At 38.9% G+C, this 27,946-nt stretch overlaps 2 protein-coding genes across 9 annotated transcripts in view; one reads left to right on the plus strand and one right to left on the minus strand.

Moving 5' to 3' along the window:
* LOC139974382 (putative transferase CAF17 homolog, mitochondrial) overlaps window positions 1-3,860 on the plus strand; it is an 8,814-nt gene extending 4,954 nt beyond the window's left edge. Inside the window, exons 6-8 of the mRNA XM_071981538.1 lie at window positions 351-450; window positions 901-1,017; window positions 1,559-3,860. Coding sequence (XP_071837639.1) covers window positions 351-450; window positions 901-1,017; window positions 1,559-1,655 — 314 coding nt within the window. The 3' untranslated portion in view covers window positions 1,656-3,860. The remainder of the gene's footprint in view (window positions 1-350; window positions 451-900; window positions 1,018-1,558) is intronic.
* LOC139972975 (uncharacterized) lies at window positions 2,692-27,166 on the minus strand. Of its 8 annotated transcripts, XM_071979478.1 has the most exons (11): window positions 26,929-27,166; window positions 25,500-25,600; window positions 25,020-25,112; window positions 23,515-23,667; window positions 22,984-23,088; window positions 22,252-22,353; window positions 21,124-21,282; window positions 20,200-20,325; window positions 14,291-14,344; window positions 12,962-13,572; window positions 11,118-11,134 (listed from the first exon to the last, which is right to left on the minus strand). In XM_071979478.1, the coding sequence occupies exons 2-10, from the start codon at window positions 25,507-25,509 to the stop codon at window positions 12,998-13,000; spliced, it is 1,377 nt and encodes a 458-aa protein (XP_071835579.1). In that variant the 5' UTR covers window positions 25,510-25,600; window positions 26,929-27,166; the 3' UTR covers window positions 11,118-11,134; window positions 12,962-12,997. The 8 variants fall into 8 exon arrangements, with proteins under 8 accessions (XP_071835752.1, XP_071835667.1, XP_071835838.1 ...); XM_071979398.1 differs by lacking the exon at window positions 11,118-11,134 and having other exon boundaries at window positions 12,112-13,572; XM_071979651.1 differs by lacking the exons at window positions 11,118-11,134; window positions 12,962-13,572; window positions 14,291-14,344 and adding an exon at window positions 2,692-4,943 and having other exon boundaries at window positions 26,929-27,161.
* Between the last annotated feature and the right edge of the window lie 780 nt (window positions 27,167-27,946).

The raw sequence follows: 27,946 nt of genomic DNA on the forward strand, positions 1-27,946 counted from the left end.
AACAAAAATAAAAACTTGTGAAACTTGTTTACAGATTACATTTCTTTGTCCCACAAAATGTTGACAGCCTTCACCCAGGAATAGCTGTTCAGACTGGCCTTATCATTCTACATACATCTTGCTGGACAACCTCATTTGCAAAATTTTGGATAAATGCAACAAAACTGACCTATATGAAGATTTCTTTGTGTATCAAGATTATTCTTGAATGTGACTCACAACAAAATACTTCACCACCTCGCATTTTCTTGAGGTGGTCCATCTAATTTATTATCTGGACACCCTACTCATCTTCACAGATCCCAATAATATTCCATAACCATAGCAATTTAATTTTATAATATTGACAGTGGATTTCAGCAAAGGATGTTACCTCGGCCAGGAGCTAACTGCCAGAACACATCACACTGGAGTAATAAGGAAAAGACTAATGCCTGTGGAATTGAAAAGGTAACACCTCAGTTTCCAAGTTTAGCATAAAAGTCATTTACATTGTTTATCAAATTACTATAATCAATTAGTGTAATCTTCTCCGAAATGTTATTTAGTGTCGGTAGTTAAGCAACAAAAGTTTAAGTTAAATTGCAAAAACCCAAGAAATATTTTGCTACAACTGAGTACAAACCAGTGACCTCAGGGTTAACAATCATGGATAGCGTGGCAGAGCAAGGGGTTGTAATTGTAAGATCGCTAGTTCCTATCCCGCTCTGGCCAAAAATGTCTTGCCTCTTTGTAAGTTTGTTTATAACATCCCAGTCATTTTGCCATCATTCATTGACGTATTCTATTAGTTTGTCATAAATTGAGAATTCTTCTTTGGGACCGGAAACGATCCCGCGGAAATACTTGAGCACCCGATTGATAAATTTATGGTAATTTTTTTCCATGTTCTTCCGTTAGTTCCTCAGATGTTATTCCAGCTGGAAGTGCAATAAAGACTGAAAAGGGAAGGAATGCCGGAAAGTTCAGAAGTCAAGTGGGAAACTCAGGTTTAGCTCTGCTAAGAGTAGCCTATGGGTGAGCATACTTGAGACAAACCACATATTAGTGGATGCATGATATTTCAGGACTTCTCTAATACTTTCGAGAATTTTTTTTAATATTTTTTTTTATGGAATGTCTGTGTTTATATGTGAAGAGTTTGTCTTGATCACTGTGTAGGGGGTAAGCGCTTTGGCATTAAAGAATGTATAAAATCATCCGCTGATTGGTTAGAGGGATCGGATTTTTGTCAAGCACCAATCTCTTACCTGAAAGTTTTTTTTACATCAATTGAAACCATAAAAATTGCTAGAGCGAGTTCAAATTCATGTGAATTTAACTGACAGTTGTGGGAGTTTACTTTTCTAGAGCCCATTCTGCTTCTCCACATTTGCAGTAGCATCGTAAAATAATAACATTCCCAGCTTGATTTGTTTCTATTAGTGCTATATGCCTTTTTTTCAAACCACAAGCTAGACAGTTTTAGTTTGATTCATTTTTACAATTTTTGGTCACTTTTCATTGGACATGTAAAGACAAACTCCAGTCCTCATTGCTTTCTGTCTGTCTTCTTTAGTCGAGGAGAGCTGTTGCATGTCGTTCTCCCGAACGGGGCCAGATGTGAGATGGTGGCCCACATTCCATCCTGGTGGCCAATCGATCTTCTCCAATGAATCTGGAGGTACAAGTTAAAAAACTGGTGAAACTTTCCATCCCAGGTGCCACTGGCAGTCTGACCGAAACTCCAGTAGACTCAGGAAGGCAAGCCATGGATATTTAAGTTTTACATGAATCATCAAGGTAGAAGGCAAAAATGTATTTCATCTTGATGGGAACATTCAGTAGTAACAGTAGTTAACATTTATTGATACATCTCTTCTCTTACCAGCATTGTGTTTTCTACTGGCCGAATAACAATGAATCTTGTGCCATATCAAGTACATGGTAAAGACATCCTGGGATTTCTTGTAATAGGGGCTTGCCGAGACAGTTAGTGGGAAGATACAACCGTAAAGTAGCGGTGCGTATGAAAGTATCTGTCATAAGAAGGAATGCCATCCCATGAAGGGTAAAAAGCTTTTGCCCCTGTGTACCTTGTTTTCAGCAAAATAATGTTTACAACTAATTTTTAAGTGCCACAAAAGCAGAGTGGAATTTGCCCTCTGTTCCCTGGGTACACCCCTGTGTTATCTTTGTTGAATTGGCAATGTAGATCAATCCATAAGGACGCTATCAGCTTTACGACATGTTTGTCACCATATTGCCTGGGCAAGATGTGTTTATCTCAAGAAGGGCATACATCATGTTCCCAAATGTGTTGGTGTCAATTTCTACAGTACTGCCATGTAGTATTGATGTGCAGAATAGTATGGGAGAGGGGTGGAATGGGGTGGGGTGGTGGTGGAGCAAGAAAATGTGCATTTAAATTGTGGAATATTGGGGTAAAGTTGGGAATTGCCTAACTGTTATGTCTCTCCCTACATAATCGTACGCATGTGCAAATATTTATAATGTAGCTGTGGAAATGTAAGAACAAGTCATAAGTAGTACCTCCAAGTTCAGTGTGCTAAAAAATTCTGGAGATTATTTCTAAGTATCATCTTGAAGGGTTCAGACCCTCCAAATGATATATCCAAACTTTTGAGTTTTCATTTCAGTTTCATAGACATGTGACTCAGTGAATGTAAAATAATAACAATAATAACATAAGAAATTGTAAAATGCTTTGATCCAGTAAAAAAAAAATGCTCAGAAGCGCTGCAGGAGCAAAGTACCCAAAATGGACACAACAGTTATCAAACAAATGGATACGTATTCATGAATAAGAACGTCTTGAGTTCTTTCTGGAAAGTTGACACATGCTGGATTGTTGTCAGATGTAAAGGGAGATTGTTCCAAAGTTGTGGAGCTGATCTAGCAAAGCAACGTTCCCCATAGGTGGAAGTGCGAACAGTAGGAACAGATAGCATATGTTGTACGCTTGAACGAAGCACCCTGCTAGGTCTGTATTCTTGAAGAAGCTCTTGTAGGTTAACTGGGGATAGACCATTCCTTGCTTTGAACGCAAGGACAAGAATTTTATAATTGATTCTGTCAGCAATTCTAAGCCAGTGAAGATCTTTAAGAATTGGTGTTATGTGTTGGTGTTTTTTTACTTTTGTTACAAGTCTAGCAGCACAGTCCTGATCACGATGAAGCTTATTAAGAAGATGAAGGTGGCTCAAAAATGAGTGTTAAGATTTTGAGCATGACTGACCTTCTGTTTTTTAATTTTTTAGCATATTTGGGTTTAATGCTGATGATATTGAATATACAAATATCTGTGCTACATTGGTAGAAATGTACTTTTGTGTGAATCTTCCAGCACCCATGACAATCACGATTCTTTGAATATCCGCAAAGAAAAAAACCTCTGAATCTGCATGTAATTATGATATATACCACTCACTGTGATGAAAAATGTTTTGCATTTTAACAAACATGGATAATGAAGTGTATGGCATTTGTTTCTAGCGAGTGTGAAATCTATTTGTAAAAAATTAATTTGACATTTTGTTCACTAAATATGTGAAACTGACAATCTATGCATATTCAATGTAACAGCAGTAAATTAACGTAGTGTGGGTTAAATCTGAGCAGGATTCTCACACTAACATGGTAGAATATTAATATACAACTTTTGCAGAACATGAAAATGCATGCCTGTGGTTCACATGTCTTTTGACATTCGTACTGCATATTATCGGTAGTGGGGTTTAATGTTTGTGATGATGTAACATTGGAATGCTGCTCTCCGGAGCAAACTATTTGTGTCTATAAAAAATTATATATCAAATTGAAGATTGCAATATACAATAAACCAGAAAATTACATAGTCAGTGACATGTCTTTTCAATGTACTTTAAGACTTTCTTGTTAATAATGATCAACATTGGTCATTTATCTTAACACATGGTCATGCATTAACACCCCATGCACCCTCTCCTTAGACCCACCCCCATCCTGACCCTGTTACATTACAACAATTCACATCAAGGTACAAATTGAAACTGCCTATTCAGCCTATTGAAGATAGCTTGTAACTGGAGTGGATACCCCCCCCCCCCCACCTTACAATAAAAAAATTAAAAAATGATGACTGGATGCCGATCCCTAAAAATTCTGTCAGTGGCAACCCACAATGTATCAAAGGGAGAACTGCTCGAACCATTGTGTCCAACAAAATACCGATACTCAATAAATTATTTCAAAAGTTTATTTTGACTTGAATGCCCATGATAACGGGTATTGTTTTTTCCCTCCAAAGTTTAACCTTCTCATCAAGTTCCAAGAGAAAGTAGAAAATAATTGATGTCCTCTGTGCTGCTAGCTGGGAGCGATGATATGTTTTCTCTCATGTCTTCGCTTACTCTCGCGATGCGGGAACCGCATCTCGCAGTATCGACATTTGAAAGGCTTCTCGCCGGTATGAATCCGTTCGTGTTGGGCTCTGGTGGTCTGATCCCTGAATCCGTTTCCACAGAACCGACACTTGTGAGGTCGATCCCTACCGTGGATCATCTCGTGATGTTCCTTGTGTTTGATCTGGAGGAACTCCTTGCGGCAGTAACGACACTTGTGGGATACTTCGTGATTCATCTTTGTCTGGTAATCGTCGAAAGGTTTTTGACAGATTCTACAAGCAAACTTTGCAGATTGTGTTTCTATCCTTTTCTGGAGGTAAAGTTTGGAAGCAACTCTGTTAGCATAGCTGTATTCGCTTTGCAGACTGAAACCGTCCTGTCCTTGAACATGATGATCTACCCCTGCTAAATTTCTGGGAGGCAGATTATTCCTTAGGGTTAAACTGGAATTGAAGGGATGCACATCATCGGCTTGTCCACGGTGAAACATTTCAGAATGGGAGATCAGCTGCAAGAGACCTGGTTTCTGTTTAGATAATGGCTGAGGTTGTAGGAGCACTACTGGATGAAAAAAAAACGAGACAACATCGGCATAATATCGGCATGGTTACCACTATTCCATATCCTGGAATATCATCAACAGTAATAATCATTGTTACATGTAAGCATCATCAAATGGTTTAATATTATACAGCAGGTGGGCACTAAAAGAATCTTAGGGGGAGGGGGGGTGGGGGCACCATGAAATTTGGTACCCAATCCGCTTGCCACAGCACTAAAGAATGTACATACTCCTGTGCATTGTCCATCTGTTATATTGAAATATCCTATCAAAAGTAGTCTATGGGCCTTTATAAACTCCCCAAATTATTCACATATTTTTCTTGTCATACATCTGTAGGCTGCACTTAAAGGGGTGGGGGGGGGGCATACTTTGCCAACCTGTGATGTGATATATTACTGCTATTCACCATTACTACTGTACCACCATTATTATGATCATTGCATTATATCATGATTGAAAAATAGTTTCACTATCATTAATATCATTGCATTTAATTAATTAACATCGTCACTGGAGGAGGCTTGACCAGGGGCGAACTGGGCCATAAACTGCTACCAAACCTGGTGATCCACCCGGCTGTAGCTGGAGCCTTGAACCAAGCTTTATACAGTTTGGGGATTTAGGTGAAATTAGCATATTTTGCAGCCCAGAGGAACTCGGCAAGGCAACCTAGCAGAGCCTGCAGTGCCTCGGACTCGGCAGCGTCCCAGTCAGAATGACCATTTTGAGATTTTAGAAAAAATGATTTCATGACATTTCAATTGCAATATGTCTTTCAAATCTATCCTCTTCTGGATTCAATATTAAATGGGTGAAGGGAATAAATATAAGGGGAGAGCTAGGGAAGAAGGGGTGGGGAGAGGGGAGAAGGGGTCGGGAGAGGGGAGAAGGGGTCAGGAGAGGGGAGAAGGGGTCAGGAGAGGGAAAAAGGGGTAGGGAGAGGGAAGGAGGGGTGGTGAGAGGGAAGTATGGGTGTGGAGAGGGAAGAAGGGGTGGGGAGAGGGAAGTAGGGGTGGGAGAGGGAAGAAGGGATGGGAAGAGGGAAGGAGAAGAGGGAAGATGAAAGGAGGGCAGTGAGAGGGGAAGGAGTGGCTCATCACAGGGTGGCTCTTGAGGAGCAATTGTAGTTCTTGAAATGCTCTTTTGTTTGTCCTTATGTTCTGTTTTTTCCTTTGCTGATATTTGCAGTTGCTGCATTGATTTGAAGCTAGTATGTATTTCAGGAAATGTATCACATAACATAGAAATGAAGAATGTGAGCAGATATGCCATCATAAGGTTGTGAAAATAACTGTAATTATTGATACATGAAGGTCACTGAAAACAATTACACATAACAGCTATCAAAGAGAAATAATTAAAATGTTAATATCAAAGGCCTAACAATTACTCAAATTTCCCACTTGTTTGCCGCTGTTACAATAATATATATAAAATAAGTTTCATGCATTGCTTTTGGTGAAACTTGTACTGGTATTAAAACCCAGATACCAATGTAGTTCATTAGCTTAAGTTTATTTAAAGTAATAAACTTTCACACCAAATAATAAAGATTTTATTTTATTTAACTCCTTAAACTTGCTGTTTACAGTAGGTGAGAGTAACAGCAATTCAAAAACACATCTGTGGGTGACACAACATTGAGAGTTTGAGACCAACCAGTGGCATAGCTAGGGTCTCAGGGGTTCCCGGTTCAAAGGTAACAGTGGGGGGGGGGTGACCCCTCATCCTAAGGCTACTTTATTAAGTGCACTTAATTAAGCTATAAATGTAAAAAATACAGAGTTCTATTATACATGACGTGGTCAGTTGGTTCAAAATATCGTAACCATACCCTTATTTGTTCCAGGACATATTGGGATGTCCTGATTCAACGAACCGCCTCTGTGACCAACTTATGAAATTATTATTTCCTGATATTAAAATCTCCTTTAAGGTCAAATCTTTGACCATATCTGTTGTTTTATCAATGCTGAAACCTGATTTTAAAGTAAACACTTTGTGGGTTTGTTTTAAAGTTCAGTGTCCACCACCACTCAAAAAAAAGTTTTGTAAAAGTATTTATTTTCATGATTTTAAATGCGTCTTTCTGTGTTCCCGGAGATGGCCCTGCTGTTTGAAAGCACTGCCACATGTAGGGCACACAAAAGGCCGCTCCCCAGTGTGGATGCGGTTATGAACCGTCAGCGCAGACTGCAACCGAAAGGTCTTCTTGCAATATCCGCATTGGAACGGTCTAGCTCCTGTGTGGATTGAGTAATGGGTCATTTTGTTGCTCAGCTGAGCAAATTTTTTCCCACAAATTTCGCAGTGGTACTTTCTTTCTCCAGTATGCTTTGTCTCATGTATTTTTAGTTTGGACCGGAAGGCAAAAGTGGCCTCGCAGAAGTTGCACTTGAATCGGGGCTCAAATGGCCTACTCCTTTGGCTACCCAGTGGCAGCCAGTGAGTTCCAGTGGTAATTGGATCATGTGTTCCTGTGTGTTTCCTAGTGTTTTCTTCTATGCCAATTGTCTCTGTCCTTTCAGTCTCTTGTCTATGATATTGTTGATCGGTGTTTGAAGGGTAAAATGTTGCCCTGGTCCCGTTGTTGCATTGTGGGTAAGCTGTAATATGGACTTTCGGTTGTTGGCTCTGATAATTCTCGTCATGAATTGGCCCTAAGTTGGATGGAAATAAACGAAACGATAACATTTCTTTCTATTGTGAATCAATTCTTTGTTGTGAACAATGTCATTTGTGACTTCATGTGAATAAATAAAAAAGAAATAATTAAAAAAAATACAGGGATTTGTTATTAAACACCAAGAAGCTTTACGTTTCCTTAGCTAGATGATTACTAGAGACAGTGGCAAAGCTAGGGGTACTTGTCAGAGGGGGCGAGAATGGTCTGTAGGGGCGCTTTCGACTTTATCTAAGCGGAGCGCCACCACAGGTTGGCGCGGAGCGTACAGAAATTGTTTGAGTAAAGATACTCCCTAGATCGCCGGAAATGACCTTTTCCGGGCCTTGCTAATTTGCAGATAAACGAAGAATAAATAGGTGTCATCGCCAACAAAATGTGAAAAATGCGCAATAAAAGAGTCAATAATTGCCAATAAGTAAGTGGTAAAAAGCTGAAAAGGGCGCCAGCTGTCCATTTGAGTCCGTCAGGGGGGGGGGGCATCCGCCCCCCTGACTGTATGGACGCTCCGCCACTGACTAGAGACTTCTGGTAACTATCATGTGTTGTTACGTCTTCAAGACTCAAGTAACGTTATCACTGTAGGCAAGCTATGAACTGTCACGTGATATGTCACATCCTCAGCCACTTCTGTATGTCTGTCAATGTACATACAACATGTTATTATTACCAAGTCAGGTGAGTGAGTGATACAAATGAAGTAGGTTTCACATTCACACATAAAGTACTGCAGGCATGCCTATAGGAAACGAAGAAAGAGCTGTTTATAAGTTTCTGGTTTTCTTGGATGGTTTTGCTTGGCTACGATTTGCTAGTACAGCAAATGGGATACTTAATTTTAGTGGCTTTTAGCTTAATAATTCAAGTGATATGTCAGGAATTGGGTAAAATATTCAGTCAACCATGTTACTTTGAAGGTTTTAGCTACATTCTTTAAGTCGCAATGTGTGTTTGTCAAATTTGAACTTCGACCTTTCCAGCCTACTGCCCTAAAAGCTCAGTGCAAATAATACCGTTCTATGCAATTTTCATCTTAATAATCATTATTATTATTGAGATATCTGTCATTAAACATTTTGAGCTGAATAAAATTCTCCAGATAGTAGATTCTACAAACTTCTATCAAAATTTGCAAGCCCCACCCAACAGATCATGTGCCAATCAAATCTCTCTGCTTTGTTAACGACCATTAGGCCTACAGTAGGAAGTACTTTCACTTTCGTGGGTAGCTTGTCTTAGATCATTTCTCTTGAATATTATCTTTCTTTCAGTCTACTAGTAAATATGGGTTACATTTGTGTAATGAACATGCTGATACGGGCGGTTGCAGTGACTTTACGGTGAATCATTAATGCCAGAAGGGCAACAGAAAATAAATTTCTCTCTTTCCATTGCGACAGCTTTTCTCCATTAAACCCACCTGGTCAGAGTATAAGGAACACTGAATCTGCTTCGGAAGTCTGTTTTCCGAAATTCATTAGCGAACACGTATTGAGACTTTAATTACTTTGTTCAAATCCACTGGGAGGATGAATGCTTCCATTCCCAAATTTGTATAGCGCCCCCAAGTTCCACATTTGGTTAGCGCCCCCAATTCCATATTTGTACTGCACCACCTTCTTGAAGTCCTCTAAGCATCATCCTAGTTCCTGTTTGAATGCTAGAGATGTTAATTACAAGCAGATGAGAGAATTCAGCATCCGCAGAGGGCAAATGTTGAATTAGAGTAAAAGTCAATAGCGCCATCTATACAGCATTGTGACCAATGTTTGGAGGGGTAATAAATTGTTCAAAATTTAGCAGCCTAGTGCAGATAACCCCCATAAACAGTTGGGCAGAGAGCTGTACTGACCCCTACAGTATGTGCAATTGGGGTCCTAACTAAATGTGATGACCAAAGCAAAGCTAATAAATGGATCCAGCAACCTATGTGATATTATAGTTTTCAGTAGACTACTTGGACAAACCTTAAGCTGTAGTTTGAATTGTTATTGTTTCCATTCTGGTTTTGTGAATGAGGAATAAATAAGGTTGGGGTGGGGGAGGGGATGGATGGGGCGGGGTAGAGTGGGAAGGATGTGAGCAACGGTCTATATATCTAATGCCAAACAGCTTTGGGTGAAAGTTTCGACCCCCTTCTCCTTTTAACTTAGATGAAGCAGAGGTCTTGTCAACAGCTTTTAAAAACAATCTTACATGGCACAGTGATGGAAAGTGACCACCACACCATCCAGTTATGAAGACCTATGGTTACAGAAGCTTCAAATACTCTGGCTCTTATCTCTGGAACAAGTTACCAGATCACATTAGAACATGCTCTACACTTTCTACATTCAAAGTCTACTTAAGACCCATCTTTTCACTTGTTCTTTTGTCTACTGATTTGGCACTATATAAGTCTCATTTATTATTATTATTATTATAGGATAGGTCATGCTGCATATGAATATCACCCAATCAGGGGAATAAAAATATAGGACAATGGTAGGAATACCATTCAATTATAAAGATAAATATCTACAGTATCTATTGATAGGTTTGATGAGAAGCCTTGCCATTCATTTCAACCGCTTGACATGCTAGTATACAATTACCATTGTATTGTAATATTAAACAATATTAACAACAAAATTGTAATCATACATCATTGTACCAAGTAATATTATATAAGAAACAATATTTATTTATGTTTTACATTATATTTATAGTACGATACATTATATTATTGTATTGCGCAATTGGGTGTGTATTTAGTCTTCCTCTGTCATTCGTCACAATTAAGAGCTCATGACACTAATTTACAGTTCCAGAAATAACCCTCTTAAAATACTTTGTCTTGTTTGGTCCATTCTAGCATATATCTCTTTGTGGCCTCTCCTTAGTATAGATAACTGGTCACATAATTTCTGTTCAATACCAATGTACCAAACGTTGGTATTGATAATTACCAATCATTCAATTATTAAAGAATCATGGGTTTGTTGTGTTTCTTTGTATGTTCCTTCACATGTCCCTGCTGTTTGAAAGCCTTCCCACATATTCCACAACTATACGGCCTCTCTCCAGTGTGAATCCGCTCGTGAGCTTTGAGCACCGATTGCTGCCTGAAACGTTTCCCACAAAATGTACACTGAAACGGACGGACGTCCGAGTGGATTTTCTCGTGGGTGATCTTATTGCTTTGTAATCTAAACCGTCGCCCGCAGATGGCACACTGGTAACGTCTCTCCCCCGTGTGTTTAGTCTCGTGTATTTTGAGCCTCGAGGGGTACAAGAACACCTCGGAACAGTATCTACATTTGAGGTTAGGCATCCCCCTCTCTTGTCTTATATCCTCCTCCTCCGGGGTAGGGGAGTTAGACTGCTCATTGAGGAGGAGTGGTTGATTGACTTCTGGAGGTGAGGACCCTTCCATTGGCTCTAGTAGTTGGTCCAGAAGTCTATTTTGATTTCCGTCCTGGGGTTGTGGGCTTGATCCAATACTTGATTGGTCATTTAGTCCTAATTTGGGACAGAAAATACAGGAAATAGATGAGGACCTCTATGAATTGATGTAGAAAACGGAAGATGCTGATGGGGGGGGGTGTGAAAGGATGACCTTTTTTATGCAAAACTTGTTGAATGTGAGCGCCATGGATATACAGTAATGAAGATATTGAGAGAAGGTGAGATTGTGACAAATTTTGGTCTTTAACGCAACAGTTCGTTTGAGTAAATAAAGGTTCTATGAATGTTTTGAAATTTATGTTGTATTTGATGAGCTGTAAAGAGTGGTACTTTCCCTTCACCTATCATCCTTGTAGGGGCTACAGCATTTATACCCATATGAGGTGAGAAATAGTCATAGGGGGGAGCAGGGAATAGGAATTCCTGTGGGACTTGCAGTTGTATTGAATTGCACATATTTGTTAGTAGTTTTAGGCTCATCTTGGCCAATTCATTTAGTCTTGTGTGAATTTAAGTCTCGCCTAAACGCCACTGATCAGGACAATACACTGAATGGCCAAAATTGTTCCATCATGTACACTACAGAAAAAAAGAACCCTTGAATCTTGAATGCAGGAGTTACAGAGAAGGAGAGAGAGGTGAGGGGGGGGGCAGGGGAGGGGATGGAGAAGGGCAGGGAGGAATCTGATGGAATGGACAATCTTAGCCAACTTTGTAAATTGCACTTTTCTTGGTAGTTTGAGGATCATATTGACATACATGGGGCTGTACACCAATAGGTTGTCTATCCATTAGGTATGAGGTATGGCCATGCCTATGACCAGACAGCAGATACTCTAAGTTACAAAAAGTATATAAAAAATGTATATTATGAGAGTTACATTAGTAACAACACGGTTCAATCCAAGAATGTCCAAACATGAATATAAGACATCATAGGTAAAGCCAAAATTAATTTCAACATTTGAGTAACATGATCTTTATTTGGTCTTAGAGCTCTTGCTCTTTCGAAAGAATTCAAAACAACTCCATTTTTCTTTTATACATGTTCTATCTAAAATGTCTCCAGCAGAAATGATGATCCTCTCTGTGTTCACTGCAGAGTTTACTGTGCTTTAAATACATGTACTCACTTTACTGTAGATACCTAAAATTTACTGCACAATCACGATCCCATCGGCAGGGCCACATTATCCCTCTCGGGCCCTATAGTACTTTACAATACATGCTTGGGGCCTTCCCCTGTTATTCAGTATTGCAGGCACAATCCAAAATTAGGATGTTCACTTGGTATATATATGTTTTCTGGAAATGTTCACAGAGGGCTGTTCCACTGTGAGGAGCCATCCATACAGTTAGTTACCTCATCTGGCCGCTGGATAACCCAACATTACCCACATGACATCCATCTATGTCAAATCTATTGTATCCATAGACAAGTATGCAGCATAAATACATTTGGAATTAACTATTATCAGATAAGATTAATGTATTCCTACTCTATCTGACATCTAACCTGCTTAAAATCAGTGATATATCACAGTTATAAAAAAACAGTAATATAATCTGTGATATCACAAAACCTGGATAACAGCGACCAAACTTACTTCCATTTTTAATACTGAAAGGAATGTGAAACTGACAAATTCACTGATGCAATTAATAAATATGTACGTCATCAGAACTTTAATGACGACGAAAAATTGTGTAGGAACCTGAACTATAGGCAGGCAGGAGGAGACGGAAGAAGTGGCGAGGGGGGATGGGGCAGGACTCATCAATGACTCAATGACGGAATAATCTATGAAGGCTGGTATAACTTGATCAAAAAAGTTTTGTTTTTAAATTTTCTATATAACATATACTTAAAGATGTCAGTACCGTCATCCCTTGACTGGATTTTTTTAATCATATTCATCATCTTTTGTGAGTTTTCTCGTGATCCTTTAAATGTGGCTTTTGCCGAAACCTTTTGGAGCAATAGTCACAGCTATAAGGGCGTTCCCCCGTATGAGTCATCATGTGCTGTCTCAAGAAGTTACTGAGTCGAAATGTCTTTGGGCAGAATTTACACTGATAGGGTTTCTCCCCCGTATGGATTCTCTCGTGGCACCTCAGGTAGCACGGCTGCTTAAAGGAGAGTCCGCAGTACTGGCAGGGGTAAGGCTTTTCTGTCTGGCGATCCGCTCGGCGCAAGTAGGGTCTGGCCACTGAAGTAGCGGACCGACCCGCGAGTGTAACGTGATCACTAACTGAGGTGGATGTTTGACGGTCTCCCCTTATGCTCATTTGGTCGTGCGGCGGCGTCGTCTGAATAACTTGTAATGTGTCGCCGTGACTACGGTATCTTTTACATGATTCTAGATTACTGACATTCGTGCTTTGACTTTTGTGTATTAGTGCTGCTCCAGTCGTGTGACCCAGGTGCCTAGAACTGTTAGCAGCATGAGGATACCTAGTAGTGGTTATGAAGCCAGTTGACCCAATTTGACCTATGACAAGGAAAAAGGAAAATTCCTATTAAAGGCCAAGCGCTTTAACTAACCAGGGGTAAAACTACAGTAACTAATTGTAAAAACCTCAAATACAAACAAAAGCATGGCGATTATTGTGGTTGGTTTAATTAAAGTATATGATATATATTGCAAATGCACACACGTTTTGATATAAGATGGTAGGATTAGAGGGGGGGGGGGGGCTCTGAATCACTCAAATTATTGATTGGCAAAAAAAAATAGTGTTTTGATTTGCCAAAATGGTTAAATTAGCTGGTTAATATCCTCAATACTTCATTCGCATAAAGTAGCAGCGAATTACCTGGGCTACAGTTGTTATAGTCGATAATATCAGTGTGCTATTAACAAATAGTTCATGCGATTTTACTTTTCTCATCATTTATAAACTCTAGACTGATTAGTGTCATCAGCTTTTGTAATATCAGATGGTTCAATACCCTGACAATCAATAAGTTTTAAGAGTTAGGTAGGTGGTACGCTAGTCACTGACAAGACATGGTCATGGAGGACACCTCGTTAAGGGGACACAAGATGAGACTGGACGCCGGTCGGGAATGATATTTGCAAGCTAACGAGCCTTACATGTGCAACTTACATATTTCACAATAGTAATACTCAAAAAGGAATGTGCAGAATATTGTAAAATATCAGCACAATTTCAGTCAATATGAAGCTGGAAAGTACTGTACTTAACTGTGCTGAAATTGTCGGCTAGCTTCTTGCTTTCTGCACAGTGGTATATGGACATCTATTTTAGAAAAAAACAGCACTTACAAAAATAAATATCTAAGGCAGATTGTTTAGCCTTTAGCCTACTCCTAGATTTTTTCTGGCGTTTTAAAATGACAGACATTATACTGTACATGTGTGTGGAGTGAAAAGAGAAATTATAGACTACTTGAATGGTTGTAAAACACATTACAACAACCGTAAGCTAGGAAATGAAATGCATCTGAGCTATCATGTTTAGGTCAGTTCTACAAGAAATGTAATTTATCACAACCAATTCAACAATTAAGAGAACGGCTAACACAAAACAAGCAGGGATGCAAAATCCGGTATTTCATTTTATTGATATATTTATTTACAGCAAATGTAATGTAAAAAGTCCATCACTTGGAACTCTTATTCCGATCACTATCCGTATGATCGACAAATATAAATGTAGATTAAAAGGTCTTCTAATGCACATGTTCTTTTCTGGAGGGATTGTCTCTGGGACAGGTTATCATTGACCAGGGGTAAGATACAGTAACATCTGAAAAATGCTTTGAGACCTATCGCTGGTATAAAGCGCTATATAAAATCGAACATTATTATTATTGTTATTATATAGTGTTGAATTTTCATAAATCAATCAATATGACATGATTCTGTCTCGTTTGTGTATTCACTTGTTTCTAACCAGCCAACTAGTGCACAAGTTTATGTCATCTGGGCAAAGATAGAAGGTGGGCTATAAAAAATACTTTATTCTATAATCTATCTAAGTAGCCTTGCCATCTAAATCTATCGTCAAACCATATTGAGATGTACAGTATGTGAATAACTGAATATTAAATTTGAAATAACCTCAACCAAAATAGCAAACAGTCTTTTTATGGTAAAAAAATAATATCATCACAACCTGAAGCATGGCAAGCTGTCTGACCAAATAAACCAATCAAACCAATTTGCAGCAGATAACTTGATATATATAGATATATATGGGATACTTTTATGTGGTATGTCAACATGATTACAATTAACGAGAGAGATTTCTCAGGGAATACTTTTAATAATTTGTGTAGCAGTTTTGACAGCTCTAGATTCTCTCTTATAAAACACATTGTTCTCATAAACAAAAATTGATATACAGTTTGGGAGGCATTTTCCCGATGCTATAACAAATAAATTATTCCGTGTCTCAATATAAATATATGGTTATGAAAAATCTACGAAAAGCCAACCATTGCTGATGGTAACACTGTGGTATCTCCACACAGCAAGCAGACCAATGTCCCCGTTACAATATCAAATGGCAAGTATGCACTCCTAATTACACTCACTAATTACTATTACAGTCCTTTGTTCTTACTTTCACAAATATCGCTTGGCAAACAGGTCAATTCACCCATCAAAGTATTGTCCTAAGGCCCCTTTATAACAACCATGTGACCAGGTGTGATCCCCCAGCGCGCCCTTCACATGGCAGACTCTCGCGATCCCCCGACGGCAAAATGGCAAGCCTCATGATCAACCCCCCCCCCCTAACTATCACTTAGGAATCTGTCTTGACTTAACAGGTACTCTGTTATGGTGTTTCCCTTGATGGACACGTAAATGCGAGTTCTGTATGAACGTCCGACCGCAGAGCTCGCAGGTATAAGGCCGCTCTCCTGTGTGTGTCCGCAGATGTTTTTTCAATGAGTCCTGAACCCTAAAGGTTTTCAGGCAGAGTCTGCACTCATATGGACGTTCTCCTGTATGAATCCTCTCGTGCCTAATCAGGGTGCCCTCATGCACGAAGATCTTTCCGCAAAATTTGCATTTGAAGTTTTCATTGGGATCCAGAGATCTCTTCTTCGAACCGGTTCTAATCTTAGTACCCCTCCTAAAGCCAATTTCGGCAGATCTCCCCACGGGCAAATCCCAGTGAGTTTTCCGGTTAGACGTGTGATACAAGGTCTTCACGTTTGTCATTTCCGTACCGGGTGCGCTTTGAGTAGGATAATTCTTAGAGTATGTCATGAGTGAGTAGTTGACAGACGAAGGGATGACAGTTGGTCTGAATTGTGTCTGTTGTGTTTTTGAACCTCTTTGTATAAACCCCCCACCACCACCTCCTCCTCCTCTTCCTCTGACAGTATTTCTGACTCTTAGATCAGGGTGGGTGTCATAGAATTGGAATGGTGTTGATGACTCAATGTTTGTTTCCACGGGGTGTCCTACAAAAAACAATGAGAAAAAAAAATTGGGTAAGTGGACTTATTTGATGATTTGCCAGTGTGTAGTATGTACGCTAGGATTATAGGACAAGAGTCCTGGTTTGGGTTAAAAAATGAGCAGGTGCAGCTTGATCTCCAGGATTAGTGTCAGGATATTATCAGACTCTTTGTTTGCATTGATGGTGTTGAGAGGGTGTAACTTAACTGTCAATTTCTTATGAAACAATTTTCCACCAAACAGATCATGTATGGTACTTCAAGGGTTGGGGAGTAGGGGGAGGGATGAGGGGGAGGGATGAGGGGGAGGGATGAGGGATGAGGGTGAGGGATGAGGGGGAGGGATGAGGGGGAGGGATGAGGGGGAGGGATGAGGGGGAGGGATGAGGGGGAGGGATGAGGAGGATGAGGAGGAGGATGAGGAGGAAGATGAGGAGGAGGAGGATGATGATGATGATGATGATGATGATGATGATGATGATGATGATGATGATGATGATGATGATGATGATGATGATGATGATGATGATGATGATGATGATGATGATGATGATGATGATGATGATGATGATGATGATGATGATGATGATGATGATGATGATGATGAGGAGGAGGAGGAGGAGGAGGAGGAGGAGGAGGAGGAGGAGGAGGACAGCTTACATGCAATTTTATAACTTGACAAAAGATATGGGGGATGACTGACCATTTTTTGTACATTGTTATTTTTGCAGACGACATGAAGGAACATTTTGACACTTTGTCTATAAATATTAGGGTGCTTACAGAAGCTGAGTTCCAATGGTGTGGTTAAGTTAAGAGTATTTCGAGCGGGTTTTCTCCATTAATTCCTATACAGGCCAGAGGAAAACGTCGGTTGGAGGGATAGAAACAAATTAATATACCGTTACAGAAAAATAAAATTTTATGTCCAAGGGTAGGTTACTAGATTGCAGCAGTGAATGGTAATGGATAAGCTGGCTAGAGGAAAAACTTGGTTGGAGCAATGGGCCAGACAAAATAACAGACTCCAAAAAAAGTGTACATGGGGGAAAATATGAGAGGGTAGGTTACTCAACTGCAGCGGTCAATAGTTATGGATAAGTTAGAAATGACACAAAATCAGGGAATACATTTTAATGTTCACATTTTGTGTAGCATTTTCAATGGCTCTGAATTGTGTCTTTCTTTGAATACCATAGTTCCTGAGTAAAAAAAAAAACACTTCTATACATCTTTAAACTTGTTTAGCCACTTGAGACCATATATGTATAGCATCTTGGGACATGATGCAATACTGGATAAATTATGTCTTGAAAATAGTTCGGAAAAACTATTAAATGTCCGTTATGAGATTTTCTCAAGTGTCTAGATTGAGGGATGATCTGTGGGTGACCATACATATTTTGCTAGGCCATAGTCATTGCATTGGCCACAAATTTTATTATGCACATGATGCACTGAAGTGTACTGTGAAGTCCTCAGTTCACCCCCCAAAATGTGACCAAACATGGGTTTAGTCTGCTTTCGATAATGTTGTTAGTCTTGAGTAGCCCTGAAAAAAGATTGTCATGGGCCAAGAACTATGAATAACATAAGCAACTGTTGTGATAAAATGTCAGGAGTTCAACACATCAAAAGTCACAATATAATATCACAGGTAATTTAACCACTCTTAATAATTGTTACTAACTCTTACTAAATCATAAGGCACCATCCCATGTGTATTGAGAATGGGGTCACACGGTAAGCTGTACGGGGCCAATTTTTTATGGAATTTATTTGTCTGCTTGTCCCTTGGACAAGCAGGTCATACATTTTGGTCCGAAAACAAAAGTACCAAAATAACAAGGGCTGATCAAATATGTACACTGTAGGATGTGATGTGTAGGTTTGGCAAAACATCTCAGACAACTGCAGGACCATCAAAATTATCACCAGTGTTTGCAACATGTAGCTGTACCTCAGGACACAGCAGAACACGGGTGGGCAAAGCACACCCTGCGAGAAACCTTTCAAAAACTCAATGATACGACCAGAGAGACAGTAGCTTAGAACAAGATATGACATATCCATAAGTATGAGGATTTAGCATTTACAGTTCCTACTAATGAAAGAATAGTTTTCAACATTAAACAGATGAATGACACATAGAACTTTAGGATCGTTCATTTCCTTTTTTAATCTTGGGTTTCCACTTTGGGGTCACGCATACTGTACATCCTGCGGTGTTGTGTTGCAGCACATAGACTGGGTGCAAGAGTTTACTACGGTCTGCCAGACAGACATCATGTGCCTCGTTGCTAGGCAGATGAGCTGCTAAGCTGACCACCCACTACAGTTTACGGAACAGAATGACTGTACATTTACAAAATGTCTTTCATCGTTCCCATTGGTAGAAAGAGGACTAACTGATCTGAGTATAGTGTAACGTATATATATACCTGGCCACACATGAAGTGTTAGGAACCATCTTGCCGATGGACGGCATACATAGCACGTGGTCATAGTCGGAATGTCCAGAGCCACATGGTAGTTTAGACTGTACTGTTGGGCTAGGTACACTTGCAACCTCTGTCACCCATTGCAACCTCTGTCACACAGTGCAAGAGTTGCAACGCAATCGAACAGGCACAGTCGGAAAACTATCTAGTTTCTGATTTAGCTGTTGCCTTCACCAAACTCTGAACCACCGACACTTGTCCCAACCCTGGCTCTCCCATCGTATTTGAATCATATAACACATACAGGCTACAAAAGACATTCTGCACAAACTCATATGTATACTTACTATCCTAATTAGCAGGGCCTGGCTATAACCTACTACAGCACAGTAACAAAAAACAGGGCATCACAAGCCAGCTGACACTCTCTTTACTTTGACTTCTCTAGGCTGTCTTTGTAACATGACATTAAGATTCAGAGCTTCTCTCCTTCATTTAAGAGGAAGACTTAAAGGCTAAGTATGACTTATGACTTCTCTAGGGTGTCTTTGAAACATTACATTAAGCTTCAGAGACAGTGCATCCCGCCTTCATTTTAGAGGATGACTTAAAGTCTAAATATAAGTCTTGATTTTTCATAATCCAAATATTCAATGCTAGTAATGTATCAATAGCTATTCCTGGTTTTCAGATATTCACCTTAAAAATATGGTTCATATCTGGAATGATTCTTTAATGCTACATTTATGATGTCCAGCTCCTCAGGGAATGCCTAAATAAAAATAATGTAACTCCTTTGTTTTAGAAATTCTAATGACACAACCAATGTATATGTTTCCTAAACTTTACATACACAACAGAGCACTCCATGATTATTCATTTAACACACATTCGTCATTTGACGAGAAATTTGTAAAACACTGTAAAACATGTTTACTTGAGGCCATGAAAGTACGTTAATTTTCCTATTGAGTCTGTGTGTTAGACTAAGTGGTCCAGCCACCTATTGAGTCTGTGTGTTAAACTAAGTGGTCCAGCCACTTTATTTGATGAGCCTCAGATATTTAGAACGAGTCCTGTCTCAAACATTCAAAGTTGTACGGAAATATAACCTGGACAGATGGCGGTGTATTTTAAATAGTCTACAACATATCATCAAAATTAAATTATTTCCTTAAGCTTATCAGACTCAATATGCTAGTTGTGCATTTCATAACCCTATGAAATAGATTAATTACCTGTAGATGTTGAAGGTAGATTTATTGTTTGACCTCTGTCCTCTCTTTCTATCTGTTGTGTTGGTTCATCTTCTGTCGTGTCTGCAATTGTGTGGATTTCCTCTTTAACATCAACCAATTCTACACCTGCAATTGAAATTCATATATTCCAAATGAATGGCTTGCTATATTTGAATATTTGCAAGTTACCTCACATCAACATTCCTGTTGAGTGCTTTCAAAAGCAGAGTACCAAAAGTACAACATGTTTTTGGGTGGAAAGAGGGCTTGTACTCTTCAGTATTAAACCTCTGAGGTCAGCATAGCTAATTTATACGCTAAAACAACCTACTTTGTGGTTACTATGGCTTGTTTGTACTCTTCAGCAACAAACTTTGTGGTTACTATGGCTATATTTGTACTCTAAAACAACCCACTTTGTGGTTACTATGGCTATATTTGTACTCCTTAGCAACCTACTTTGTGGTTAAGATGGCTATATTTGTACTCCTTAGCAACCTACTTTGTGGTTACTATGGCTATATTTGTATTTTTCAGCAACCTACTTTGTGGTTACTATGGCTATATTTGTACTCCTTAGCAACCTACTTTGTGGTTAAGATGGCTATATTTTTCTCCTTAGCAACCTACTTTGTGGTTACAATGGCTATATTTGTATTCTTCAGCAACCTACTTTGTGGTTACTATGGCTATATTTGTACTATTCAGCAACCTACTTTGTGGTTACTATGGCTATATTTGTACTCCTTAGCAACCTACTCTGTGGTTACGATGGCTACATTTGTACTCTTAAACAACTTATGTTGATGTCATCACAACAATATTTGTACTTTTCAGCAAACTAACAACTGGTTAAATTTTCAGCTACACTCTCTTTCAGGTTTCCAGTTTATTAATTTATTACTACTTATTATTTATCCTTACCAGCATTATCAATAGGTTCCTGAGTAGTTTGCTTAGATTCAGAGGTTAGCGATCGATCCATCATGTTTCCTGAACTATCTGATGTTTGCACTCTTTCATCTGTTTCCGGCTGGTATTGGTCACGGTCTTCCGAATATTCAACAGAATATTTCTCCTCGTCTACCAAAAGAAATACAGATAACTTCAATATCACCACCAGAAATGCGCCCATTTTTACAATTTCTGTTATTTTCAGGTTGCCTATCAAAATCCATCATTGCCTACAGACTTCCACAGAAACCATGGGACCTTCTTGTGCGTGCTGCTGTTCCACCTTTAACTTATAACCCTACACTCATTCAGCAGGGTACTTTCAAATGTGATCGTACTTCGAGATGCATCGTCTGCAGCCACCACATTGTTGAATCCAATTCCATCACCAGCCACTGCACCCAACTCACACACAAGACTAAGGGTCACATCACTTGCACAACCACTAATATCATCTATCTGATATCTTATAGAGTTTGCAGCATCCAGTATGTTGGTGAAACCAAAACCAACCTCAAGAAGCGGTTCTATGGTCACAGATCCACAGTGGACAACATGAAGACTGAGACCCCGGTTGGAGAACACTTTTACCTTCCCTACAATACCACTAATGACATGTCCCTACAGGGGACCGAATCCTTAGGTAGCCCTGCTGACCTAGTGCGAATTAGCAAAGAGAGGCTGTGGTTGCAACGCCTTCCCACCATTCAACTTCATGGGCTCAACATTCAGGAAGGACATGACTAACCCTTCTTCTACTTCTCCCCCTCCTAGCTCTTTTCTCCGCACTTTCCTGTCTTTGTCCTTCTGCAGTTTATTCTTCTCATAATCTTCTCTTTGTCCTTCTACAGTTACCTCCTCTCCCTTTCCCCTGTTTTTTTCTTTCTTCTCTCCATCCTTTGTCTACTAATCTCCTTACATCAATCTCTTTTGTGTTCACCCTGCTCATTAACCTGTCTGTATTCTGTGCATGTATTTGTCCCTTCTGTTACTGTTACTTGTCACTCAGCCTCTGAAGAAGATCCTGCTAGGATCGAAATGTCAGGCCCACTTACTTTTACAAATATTTTATATCTTATTATCAAGAGCAGTTCTCACCTTCTCTTTCATGAGGATGGCGATCTTCTTGATTCATAGCTGGGAAATACGAGGCATCCATCCCTGAGAAATCCCCCGAATCATCTCGGGGTACTGATGCATCTTCAAAACAAAATTTGTCCAGTCACTTTAAATGTTTGCAAAGCCTTACTTATAAACTTTTAAAGATTACAGTTTGCACTTTAATCTGTGTAAAATGGTACTGGGCATAAGATTGCAAATTTTGATCAAACTAATACATTCCTCCTGAATATATTTTCATCAAATTAAGGGCAAAGGGCAAATAATTAATGACTTCTACAAGTTTGATTCCACCATCAACACTTTGTTGTCATTTTTGTAACAACATTGTCCAAATCCAAAGAAAATTTCAAAAATTCTGAGACATTGTCAATACTTTTAAGTCATTAATTTAACTTAGATTGTGAAGCTAAATAACCTACATCATTGTGGAGCTATTGCAGCATTGAATAGTATAACAAATTGATCAAAATCATAGTTCTTATGAAGTGTATTTGTTTGCTAGACACAAAATCAGAAGATAAATCACTTAAGAACTCACCATCAGCAAAAAAAAACAAAACAAAGAGAACAAGAAATGTGTTGACCTCTACAAAGACAGGGTACAGGGAACAGGTTTACTTAATTGGCGTGATAAGAAATAAGTTTTAAGTTGATGGCACTATCACATTTATTTATCACTTATTTATCCGGCATGGAAGCGTTACCTACCGAGGTTAGCTTCTTCTATCCAGTCATCAGCTTGGACACCTGCCTCAGCCTCATCCATCATGACTTCAGACGGCATGTAGGAATAACCAGTAAGATAAACCACATCTGCAAAAAGAAAGGTAACGCAGAGATCAATCAGGACTGTTCTTAATTCTGGGGGTGTTGAAAAGCGCAAACCTTTTCAAATGTATCAAGTTAGCATAAATATTGATGGAATTTCTATAAAATATTTAAAATGGAGAAATAGTAAAAAAAAATTTGTTCTACAAAAAATCATCTACCATTATGACATTGGTGGGCACCTACTGTAATCCACTTCTTGTAGTAAGGAAGCGTTTATCAGGTAAAGACAGTTACATTCAAAAAGTCATTTTCTGAAGTTAGCAACAAGACATTGAGATGGGGTTTTCAATTAACAGTGCATCATACTTTAAATGTAACATTATCTGTCCCTGAAGCATCCAGGCCAAAAGGATTTACTGAAGAGGATGTATGACGATGTTTCCAACTATATTCTTTATATTGTCTTACTTGTTCCTTGGACTGAAAAGGTGACCTTGTCATTCGGCATGAGTTTCAGGTCTAGATTCTGTTGATAAGTGACACCACTGACCAGAGTGCAAAGAAGGTATTCTGCTGTGCTGGTCCTCATCACCACATGAGAAAAGCTATCACTCTTGGCACCTGGGGAACAAATAATGAAATAAAAGATATTAATGTCACTACCGTTTCAACAGACATTTTTGGCCAAAAAAAAATTGATCAAATTAAGCATGACCGAATGCTCTAACCTTCAGATACCCAAAGGATAAACATGATTATATGCATTGGTAATGTGGGACAATTTTGCAATAAACCTTAGATTTTATGACAGCATATGTATAAGGTGCATGGTCATGTTCTTCACAGCACTTAACAGATCCTATCTGCAGTAGTTCCAAGGAGCTATAAGAAGCCCATTTCTGACACTACAATTGCTCCTCCAAGTTTTATTTTTATTTCAAAATTATGTACTCCATGAGGAGTTACTGTGTGGTGTAAATTTTGGACTCTAAAAGAAAGAAATGCCTCAAATGAGAGGAAAATGCATTAGAAGTGGTACTGAAATATGACAGCATGAGGACACTGATAATGAAGAGGTGTTATAGCGTAACAAATGTGTGATTTAATTAATGTTCGCATCAACTGTGCGAGTGTGAGGGTATTAAGATTGTTTAAGCGTGTGTCGGTTGTGAGTGTTGCTTGGGATGCCCGATTTGTTTGAAATGGTGTGTGTTGCGCGTGTTTTCTTTAGATAGGGTTTGGAACGGATTGGGAGGCAGTTATTACTTAGAGTTTATAAAGATAAGGCGATGTGTTCTGTTATCTTAGTGTTACTTAGAGTTTGCAAAGACAAGACGTGTTCTATTATCTCGGTAAGACTCTGTTGAAGTTTGGCAACACATACACTTTGACGTAGTGACAAATATAACCCTCTGTGACTGGAGTTAAGTTATTTGTTCCATATGGAAATGTGCTAGCTGGAGGGCCAACTGCGTACAGTGAAAGCTTACCAATTCTCTATTGAGACGGTACAGCAAGACTGCATTTGTTGTGAGGACACAGGTAAGTGAAGGGCTAAGTAAAGTTCAACATGAGTGCATTACCACTGTTTGAAAAAAGTGAGGGGAGCAGTACAAAAAATCTGCTCCCGGGTACCCATTTGTTAATTTCACACGGTCCCCCTGGTACCACGTTCATTACGTGTTGCACAGATGGTAATGTCAGATCGATCCTACCTACAGTAGTTCCACAGAGCTATGTGTTTTTAGTACTTACCATCTATACCACTATAAGTATTGTATAATAGTTTGTTTTTCATCATGAAAGATGAAAATCTTGTGAGAACCAAGTGTTGGGTCAAATTGAAAAACTGTTCAAGCACAGGACAAAACTTGTGTTTTAGTTGAAATGCTATGGAGGAATGATGATATACATAGATGGCAATCATGGCTTATGTGGGTTTTTTTGCTCTAATTTGAAAAGAGTTTCTATACCTAAACATCCTCTGCTTTCCATAGTTGCCATGGAGAGCTGAATCTCGCCAACTATGACTTCTGTTTGTGCCTGTCCAGGTTCTAAAGTCATACCTGCAGAAGAAATTAAATAGCATCGATTACCCAACTTACATATCTTTTATGCATACTCCATCTATATGATAAAGAAAATCCAAGAATTTAATCTTCCATCTATGCTTCAAGGTCTTGAATTGAGCTGAATTTGAATACTGACAGACCCAGCAAAGATCAAAACAAAAAATAATTTAACTGTGGAGAAATTAAAACTTTTTAGTCTTTATTTCATATAAATTCTCCTATATATACTAGGCTATCTTCCATTCGCCCCCCTCCCCCGCCCCAATGAAATTTCTCTGGTTGCTTTGGGTTTGATTAGGAACTTACCAAAACTGGGATCTGGATATCTACTTTTTCATTTCATTTATGCCTTGTTAATCTAATGAATTCAACTATACTTACCCCAAATCATTCTAGCTTTACAAAATTGCTGGTTTACAGAGAAACCTTCCTTGTGATTTATTCATGTGAAACAACTTTTATCATCAGGGCCTGAGGCAAACCTGTAAAGATTGTACGAACAAGAAGAAATATATACTTAATGGTTCAAATTAAACATAGGCCTAATGAAGCTTACATTTACTCCCTAAAGCAAACTGGACAATTTTAGGAGTAGGACATTGGAATTACTTGTGAATGAAAGTGTCATATGATACAAAACTAGGTGTAGGCCTAAGCATTTGTTATAGGTTGGGAATGTTTAGTTAAGTAGAAAAAAGGATCAGGAGGAACACTTAAGTCCCCATCAAGGACCCAATAGAGAGAGAAAAAAAACTGAAGACACAAATACTCAGACCCGATTACAATGCTTAAAGTGCTTGTCCAAAGCAATCTTAAGCCCATTGACATTACTTGCAAGTACAACTTTCTCAGGCAAACCATTCCACTCATTCACAACCCTATTAGAAAAGTAGTTATGCTGAATATTAATCCTACTATGTGACTTTTGGAGTTTAAGACAATGACCTCTGGTACAACTCCTGTTAGCAAACATGAAAAAGTCGGCAATGGATAAATTGTCGAAGCCATACACAATCTTGAAAACCTGGATCAAGTCCCCACGTAACCTCCTAAGCTCCAGTGTGGTGAGATTCAACAGTTGTAACCGCCTATAATAAGGAACACTCTTTAAGGAACTAATCATCCTAGTAGCCCTCCTCTTGACCTTTTCAAGTACTTCCTTATCTTTAGCAAAATAAGGGTTCCAAGCCTGCACAGCATACTCCAGATGAGGCCTAACCAACTGCTTATAAAGCCTAACTACGATGTCCTCTTTCAGAAAACTGAAGTTCCTCTTGATCATACCTAAAACCCGATTACCTCTTTTAGCAGCTTTAAGACAATGTTTAGAAGGTTGCAGAGATGAACCTGGGCCTACTTGATATTGAGGCAACCTTCAAGAAAAGAATGAATAAAGTACTTTGTTTCCATCTAGGCTAGCCTAGCTAATCCAGTTATCAGGACATTCAGCTTTAAAATAAGCATAAATCTCTGGAATGCTACTAGCCTACTGTAGTACTAGTGGTACGTAGTACTAGCCCAAGTTAAACTTAAAGGCCAAATAGGTTATGTTATGGTCCACTCCTTAGTGGAGACCTAGGCTAGCATAAATGTTAGTCGATTATTTTTAAAATAAGCTAATGAACCATGAAAATATCGGTTTAATACATCTTGCGAGTGGTAGTCTAAAACAAAGCTTTTTGAGCTAGCTGTTACGGTGAACTACCACAGCCTAGCGTTAACCTTTCGTTACATTTCTTTTTTAGGCTTAGCCTAGCCTAGTAATAGGCTAAATTTAGACCTCATAATCATATCTGTCGAAGTATCTTACCACTCTCCTTAAGCTCCTGATAGGTGGCTATTACTTTAACAGTATCGATAACTCTTTGTGGTTTGAAAATTGAAATTTTTCCCGTTCACAGAATTAGAAAGGAAGACTTAAACTTAAAGTTGAAGACATATGCGGAGAACGTTAACAATAGCCAGATATAGACCAAAACTATAAAACTTGTAAGACGGTCGGAAGCTAGCAGCCATTAGTAGCAGAATTTAGCATGTAACGGCCACTAACAGACGACGATAACGAAAAGGACACGGGCATATGCGCAACTGATCACGCAAGCTGTTGATTTTTACTTTTTATTATTTAAATAATTCGACATATGGAGGTATTTTAAGGGCCTAAAAACCTTCACTTATTTATTAATTAAAGTAAAAATTCTTTCTAGACCAAAACCAGTCAGTAACATTTTACCCCTATTTCGATTCAAAATCATCGTAACTTGAAAGTGTCATCATCCTAACAGTGGAGTGTTAGCTCAGTGGTTCACGCCGGTACCTTTCAATCATAAGGTCCCGAGTTAGAGTCACTCCAAGATAATGTATGTCATGATGTATGTATTGACAATTCATCATCATGGACGATAAAATATGAACCTAAGAGCCTAATTTCGGTCAGCTTGCGGCTTTGACAGGCCAATGAGGCTTCTTCGCGAGTTCCTTCTTGAAAGGGGATCTAAAATACAATATATACTTCTAGCAAAAAACCTTTTAAACACGCATTTTATTTTCAAATTAAAACAGTTCGAGTTATTCAGGAATTTAAGGGCCTAAAAAGTATCAGAAAAGACATGAGACCCTCCTCTTTTACGTGGTATTAATCCACTACCGGTAAAAAAAAAATGCCAAGTAGAACTGTTTTTCAATCATGAATAGTTTCAGAATATGTAGACTAACTGAAAGACTCAACGCGAAGTGTAATATTTGTAGTACTGTTTTATCTACCGGGAAAGACTATTTTGATAAGTAAGGACCAATCATGGCAGAGCAATCCTTTAAAAAGAGATAAA

This window comes from Apostichopus japonicus, chromosome 1 (assembly GCF_037975245.1).
Source record: "Apostichopus japonicus isolate 1M-3 chromosome 1, ASM3797524v1, whole genome shotgun sequence".
NCBI classification, from domain to species: Eukaryota; Metazoa; Echinodermata; class Holothuroidea; order Aspidochirotida; family Stichopodidae; genus Apostichopus; species Apostichopus japonicus.